Source organism: Mchenga conophoros, linkage group LG17, assembly GCF_057382185.1.
Source record: "Mchenga conophoros isolate Kocher_MC1m ecotype Shallow Benthic linkage group LG17, M_conophoros_male_GT1.1, whole genome shotgun sequence".
In the NCBI taxonomy this organism is placed as follows: Eukaryota; Metazoa; Chordata; class Actinopteri; order Cichliformes; family Cichlidae; genus Mchenga; species Mchenga conophoros.
The window spans coordinates 3,788,224-3,795,687 of record NC_140542.1 but is presented as its reverse complement, the minus strand read 5'-3'; the positions used below and the strand labels follow the sequence as shown (position 1 = coordinate 3,795,687).

Below are 7,464 nucleotides of genomic sequence, written 5' to 3'. Positions count from 1 at the left end.
ATGAAGGGAAAACACTTAGGGAACAACACAACAGGGCAACTCAGAAAACACGGTCTAAATAAGGAACGAAATACAAAAATACATGGAAACTAAGAATACTGGGCCCACATGGCCCAGGACCATGACATTGTAGGTCTGACAGAAAAGCTGCAGCAGACCCAGGTGAACGATAAATTAAAATGCCGTATATGGGCTGTTCTCGTCCAATTTTTATCATAATCATCTCAAAAGAGTTGTAACAGCTTGAGGAGATCATCTGGCATAAGAATGTCTTTTTGAAAATTACCGCTGTTCCACCCCCTCGTCCAGATATCCAAGGCACACAGAGAAATGAACAGTCAGTGGGACACAGCTCTAAAAGATGTGAAACTTCATTCTCACGCTGCCACGTCTCAGAGATAAACATAAAATCAAGCTTCTCCGCACAGAGCAAGTCATTTAAGATATAAGACTTGTTGGCAATTGAGCGCGCATTAATTAACATCCATTTAACGCTGCGACCCACCGGGACAGGGGTAGAGTTTCCAGGAACAGAGTTCATACTATGCGGTAAGCTGCGCAGCAAAACAGGGTTCCTGCCGCGATGAGGCATTGCTTTCCATACTTTTAGGTGGAAACTTGGGTGGTAAACACAGTGGGTTGTGGGGATTAATCCAGCTCTGACAAGTCTCAGGCGGATCTTACCGCTAGCAGCCCAGGAATAAAGCCCCCGAAGATCTGCCTCTTTCCGAAGACGACGGAGCAGGACAACAAAGCCGGCTCTCTTCCCCCGCTTCCTCCGACGAGGCCTCTGAAGCAAAATTGACCAAGAGTGGAGGTGAACCGGGTGCTGCGTCGCGCTCAAGCGGTGGTGGGAAAACAACGTCGTATCGTTGACTCTGAAAGTTATCCATAGCAGATTTGATCGCCAGTAACGCATGGCGATCATAAATCCGAAGGGAGATGACATCGGACAAAACTGTAGCAAGAACACTTGCATAACATATAAAGTAAACAAACACACGGACGGAGGCAGCGGCACAGCCAAACACAGGCGCCATCTTGCTTCTTGGGACAACAACAGTAATGAAAAAATCACACAAAATATGACTCTTTTTTTTTTTAATAGTTGTTAACTTAAAATGGCACCAAATAGTATCCCCAAAGCAAACCTTTCGGTATGCCAACATTTCTTCAGCTATTTTCAGGGCAGGGTCGGATGATGATGAGCTACAATAAAATGCATCATGGCCTCAATTCAATTCAATTCAATTTTATTTATATAGCGCCAAATCAGACCTCAATACTTGAAATGTGCAATTCACTTTATCCCCTTCGTATATTTTATTTATATTGTCTCTGTATTTATATATATGTGTGTGTGTGTGTGTGTGTATATATATATATATATAATATTCTGTAACTCTGTAACTTCTGTCGGTACTGTGCTTTTTTGGAAATCGAATTTCCCAGAGGAACCCACCCGAGGGATTAATAAAGTTCTATCTAATCTAATCTAATCTAAATCAAAACAAAAGTCGCCTCAAGGCACTTCATAGATACAGAGAAAAACCCAACAATCATATGACCCCCTTTGAGCAAGCACTTTGGCGACAGTGGGAAGGAAAAACTCCCTTTTAACAGGAAGAAACCTCCGGCAGAACCAGGCTCAGGGAGGGGCGGCCATCTGCTGCGACCGGTTGGGGTGAGAGAAGGAAGACAGGATAAAGACATGCTGTGGAAGAGAGACAGAGGTTAATAACAGATATACACTACATTTTCATCAATGACATTTTTCATAAAGCAAGCCTACAAAAGCCTATATGTCATGGTCCTGGGTCATTTTGACCCAGTGTTCTTAGTTTTCCTGTAGTTTTGTATTTTGTTCCTTATGTCCATTGGATTGGTTGGTTTGGTATTTGGATTCCCCCTGTGTCCATGTTTTTATTGTGGTGTTTGTTCTGGTACCGTGTTCCCATCCTTTGTGTTCTGTGTTCTCCTCATCCCCCCATATTCATCCTTCTTCTCTGCCTCTCTCTCTCTGTGCTCATCTCTGTGTACTGTGTTGTGTTTAAGGTCCACATCTTGGTGTCAGTATTTTCAGTTTCGTGTCCTCCCTGCTCGCTAATTGTCTTCAGCTGTGTTCCCCGTGTGTTCCCACTTCCCTCATTACCTTCTGTGTATTTATGTCAGAGTGTCCCTTTGTTCTGTGTTGCGTCGTCCCTCTAGGTTGTGTGCATTTACCGTGTCTTCCCAGCGCCTCAGCTTTAGTTGCTCCCAGGTTAGTTATTGTATGGCTTCTTATGTTCCTGTTAATAAAGACCTGCCTTTGAGGTCATCACCGTGTGTCTAGAGCTGTGCATTTGGGTCCTCTCTTGCCTTTACACAGCTGCCACTTGACACTATATTTAGATGAAGGTCAGATGGAGGTCTCAGACTGCTTGCTGCTGGATTGGAAAAGAAAACACCAAAAAAGAGCCACGTGACAGCAACTGCAACATTGCTACTAAATTTGAAAAGTGACTTGTTGATGACTTGTGATGTGTTGGAGCTTTTGCTCCATAACCTTTTAGTTCATGGTGCGCAGAAATCATTTGAGCCACATGTGATTCCGAAGATCCTCCAGGGTGAAGCGGTCCTTGTAGTGCTTCCTCAGACACCCCGTCAAAAAATCCCTGCATTCTTTACAGAAATGAAATACTCTTGTTAAAGTTATCCACAAAGTTATTTCACCTTTCTTATATCAACAGCCCTTTTGGCAGAAATCTTACTGTTTGAAATGTCAGCTAAAATCGGTGGGTTTTGGTTGATGATCTTGTAGTCGCAGTCAAATGGTAACTTGTTGTGTAACAGCTGGTACATCACAACACCCAGCTGCCAGGCTGTAGTATATTCTGCAGAGCAGAAGCCGTACATGAACCACTCTGGACTATTGTAGATCCTGGTTCCTAAAACACAAAGATAAGAAGAATTAATGGGGAGGGAACATGATGTGGAGACAGTTCATGACAGCACAACGCTGTGGCTGAAAACATACCTGCGTTCCTCCTGAACCTTTGTCCCGGAGTAAACGTGACTCCACAGCCAAAATCGATGTATCGCACTCGGGGTTCCTCCGAAGATGTTTCAATTAGAATGTTGTGTGGTTTAATATCTCGGTGGAAAACCCCCTTGTTATCCATCGTAATGGCTGCGTCAACTAGTTGCTTCATTATGACCTAAAAGAAAGGAAGCCATATTTGGAGCACAGGACATTCTCTATGAAAAACTGCTGTAAGCTCCAAATGCTCGTCACTTACCTTAACATGTGTCTCTGACAGAGGTTTATCTGTAGTTTTGAGGTAATTGTCTAAGTCCATGCAATTTTCTGGTTTCTCAAAAACCATAATAAGTTCATCTTCCAGATCAAACCAGTCAAGTAGAAGTGGGGTTATACTGCTTTCCGTATCGTGTGGTCCAGCCCCAACTTGTATCAGTAGCGCCACCTCCAGGGGAACATCAGTACTTTTCCCATTCCAATCCTTCAGAAGGAAAGTTACTTCAGGTCAGTATTCAGAATTTCAACAAAAGTAGCTATCAGCGTACAGACAGTTTTGAAATAGTCACAAAATGACCTGATCTTTAAAAAGCATTCTTTCCACTGAAACATGTCAGTTTAAACAATAAGGTGACCCACTGTTCATAGAATTCGACCATATTTCCTGACGATTTCACACACAACTGTGAGACCAGTCTGGTTCATGCACGGAGGAAATACGTGCCTTATGCTTGATGCCTGAGAAGGCCTGAAATAATATAAATACCTGCTGGAATAAGAAAAGACGCTTACCATTGTTGTGCGCGCAAGTCTGCGCTGTTGAACATGTTTGATTGCCACCTGCATTAAAGACATTTTCTGGGTTAGAGAAGTACAAACAGGAATAAACTGAAGATCTGTGAAATGCAAATGTAAGAAGCCATACTGGAAAACTGTCTTTTATGCGTATTCCAGAAAACACGGTGGCAAAGCCTCCATGACCCAGCACCTCCAGCTCTTGATATTTTTCCAGGAAGTCTTCTGCAGACACACAGGAAAAACATACAGGTTATGACTTGTTACACAGAAAACAGCTGGCACAGTCCTATAGAGCTTTGCTATAACATTTCTATTAATTGGTAAATAGCAGCTACATTTTAGCAGATTAGTAGGTAGGTAACGTCACTACTGCCCAGAGTGTCTCTTATTGTCGATTGGTCCCACAGGAATCAAACCCAATCTCAAACCCCAGGACAAATTCTAAAGGATCTTGTGATCCAGCTCAGAAATATTGCCATTATCTTACCTTTTCTGTCAGTGCCGGATATCCTCGGTGAGTCACATGTTTCAGAGGGTTCCTGGGTGGGACTCTCCTCTGGGCTCGTTGTCCTGCTTTTTTTGCTGGATGGTCCCTCAGATTCGTCACTAGTGCTCTTCCGTTTGTTGCTCCTCTTAATTATACTAGAGTCGCTTGAAGGCACTATGAGAAGGCCAACTAAAATGGAAAAAGTAGTTTGACTTTAAGCATTTTCAGTCCAACTCTGTGTGTCAACTGCTTTCTACTGACTTTCTAAGGTCTGGCAATCGTGCATTAAAGCAATAACTGCACACTGAAAATCAACACAAAGAAGGCTAAATGAACCAACTACAAAGTTAAAGACCGTTAAGTACACAGTTAAAGTCACAAAATAAACTACATAGCCAAGATAATGTCACAGCTAAAACAGGTCTTATCACTTACATTTCAAACTGGATTCCCCAGAAACAAAGTGGCTGGGACCCGGTTTTGGACCTCCACTGCTTTTGCTTTTTTTGGGGGATTTGTCCAGTCTTTCAGGTAAGTCCCTTCTCTTTCTTCCCTCTATTCTTCCATCTGGAGTCATCTTCACCAGTGTGGAGATGCAAGGCTCTGTTTGGTGTCCTGAAATCAACAAAAGATGATTTTGTTTAAGTCAAATTCAGTTGCCTCAAATAAAAACCCAGAAGCATGCATAATTACCATATGAATCCCATTTGACTTACCTAGAGGGTTATTCAGATCCACAGGACGTGGTGCAGTATAAGTTGGCCAAGACTTTGACATTGTGTGATTCATTTAGGTTAATTTAGTTTCAGGATTTCACTCTTCACTCTGCAAAGATGCAATGAGCTGTGTGTGAGAACTATGATCTTTAGTGTCTTATAACAATGTCTTATAACAACGAGGTGATGACATCACAAGATTTTGGAATTCTTGGTTTCCATAGCTACAGAACATCAGCCTGGGCTAGGCAGTAGTTTCTGGTGAAGGCAAAGTTCTGTAAAGATTTATTTAGGGGTGCAATATTGCAAAAACTGTAGCGCAGCTGCATAAATGCATGTTTATAGAGGGCTGCTTCAAGGTGGGAACTGTGCTTCTACAACAAAGGCCATAAACCTAGTTAGGAACAAGCAATGGATATTATAGATAATATTGTAGCTATTATACCAACAAGAAGGACTCTCTTTGGGCAGCATTTACTTGTAAGGCAGTAGTGAAGGCTAATGGATAGCTTTGCAGGCTAAAAGCTAGCAGCACAGGTTAAGTCAAAATTCACTTGATTTCAGTTTTATTTACAGCACCAAATCACAAAAACAGTTGCCTAAAGGTGCTGGAATGTGTTGACTGATCTATAAATCGTATCTGTGCGCATTATTGTGACTAGTTACTCATTAAATGTATGAGCAGTATTGGATGTAATGCATAATAAAATTATGCGTTACTGTGATGAGGTTATATTTTTCAAGGTTCAAAGGCTATAGAAAGAAAGCACGTGTAGCCCAGTGAATTTGAACTTCCACAGTTATTCTTTTTCCTTTCCTGCCTAATGTATTTTCTTATAATTTCTCAATAATTTATTTGCTCTGTTTTACCTAACCTCCGACTGTCTTGGTGAGTGTTGTGGAAGTTAGTATTGTTAGCTGATGTAACAAGCATGGTACCTGCTTCCCAACTCTATCGGTGTGGTTTTTTTTCTTTTTTTCTTTAACCGCTGGTTGTTCATATTTATGTTCCACTTGTATACCTCATCTGTTTGTATGTTGTATACTCACTGATTGTTCAATAAAGTTCTTGTTAAAAATACACACATATATATATATATATTAGGGGTGCAACGATACACAAAATTCACGGTTCGGTATTTTTTCGATACAAAAAAAATGTTCATGCCTTTTTAATTTGTCATTTATTAAAATTATAAATATATATTTTAACTCAAAAGTACAGTTTTTAAATTTAACCCTAACCCTTGTGCGTGTTTTTTATTTTGACAGCGAATGCGCACCTGCGGACCACTTATGTGCAGCCCTGGTTATTTAGCTCATCATATCGCAGCCACAGAAATTCTTTTGTCCATGAAACCATAAAGCTGCACTTTCTTTTTGCCTTATAGTCTGATTTGTCATAACTTCTCCGTTTTGTGGTAAGCTTTTCTTTGGCTGTCACTTCTTCACCCTGACCTGTCTTATTTGGCTCAGCAGAACTAAAATATATATCCTGCTGCTTTTACACACGCACTCACATAACGCTCAGCGATTCTCTGCGCGATCAACCTCTCACATGTTTAAGCTGCAGGAGATTTCACTTGTCATGTTTGCATAGTAAGCTAACGATTGATAAGACGATGTCAGAGGAATTGGTGCACAAATTATCATCACTCACCAATCAGTGCTGTCGCTCTCTATACACAGTTCGTGCGATTGCAAAGTGAAAGCAAAAAACAAGCGCAAATTCAAACGCGATTTCAATATGTCACATATTGACAGTATATAAGTATTGTCTTGAGCACTGTTAGTGCCAACATATATAAATGGCAAAATAAAATAAAAATACTTCATGAATATCTCATAATTGTATATATTTGTGCATTTGAGCTGAGCATTGAGCGGGGACTTTTCACTATCGATCGATTATGATCAATGACAGTGAACCTGAGCACCTCCCCTACCTTTGGTGTGCGCTCACGCAGCTTGTAGAAAAAGTTTAGTGTGGAAGAAGTGGAGAAGGTGGAGCTGAAAAGCTGACATAAAACAATTAAAACTAAAAATGGGTGCAGCAAAATGTGTCGATTTAACCGCCATGTTAGCTGTCAGTGCTGCTGCACCAGCAGCAAGCGGTAACAACTAGTGACAACCAGTGAGAACCAGCAACAACCGGTAACCAAGCCTCACAGTCAAATATTGTTTGAAACAGATACTTGGATTTCAAATAATTTAGAACTGATACTACCTTTTATGTGATGCTCCTCTTCTATCCAAATCACCTGAAAGGCAACAAAAAAGATTCTCTATCCCTGGTGATTGCTGCAACCAGCAGCACAGCAGTGAAAAAAAAGCAGTGATCATTTGTATGTAAACAACACATGAGTTATTGGATGTGATCGCTACAGGTTATCACATCCAATATGGCAACAGCTCTTGAGCAATGTGTGCATGACATGACAAAGGTT

At 41.1% G+C, this 7,464-nt stretch overlaps 1 protein-coding gene across 1 annotated transcript; it reads right to left on the bottom strand.

Moving 5' to 3' along the window:
- Positions 1-1,128: 1,128 nt before the first annotated feature.
- LOC146554906 (serine/threonine-protein kinase pim-2-like) lies at positions 1,129-7,068 on the bottom strand. The gene is made up of 11 exons (XM_085252737.1): positions 6,964-7,068; positions 5,018-5,126; positions 4,737-4,916; positions 4,302-4,490; positions 3,942-4,036; positions 3,809-3,856; positions 3,279-3,500; positions 3,017-3,197; positions 2,751-2,927; positions 2,224-2,661; positions 1,129-1,714 (listed from the first exon to the last, which is right to left on the bottom strand). Exons 2-10 carry the CDS (start codon positions 5,088-5,090, stop codon positions 2,570-2,572), a joined length of 1,257 nt encoding a protein of 418 aa, XP_085108863.1. The 5' UTR covers positions 5,091-5,126; positions 6,964-7,068; the 3' UTR covers positions 1,129-1,714; positions 2,224-2,569.
- Positions 7,069-7,464: the final 396 nt, after the last annotated feature.

Coding starts and splice junctions, on each gene's coding strand:
- LOC146554906 (XM_085252737.1), bottom strand. CDS start 5,090: ATGAATCACACAATGTCAAAGTCTTGGCCAACTTATACTGCACCACGT. Junction 3,857..3,941: donor GCATAAAAGACAGTTTTCCA/GTATGGCTTCTT, acceptor TCTTTAATGCAG/GTGGCAATCAAACATGTTCA. Junction 3,198..3,278: donor TGTCAGAGACACATGTTAAG/GTAAGTGACGAG, acceptor CCTTTCTTTTAG/GTCATAATGAAGCAACTAGT.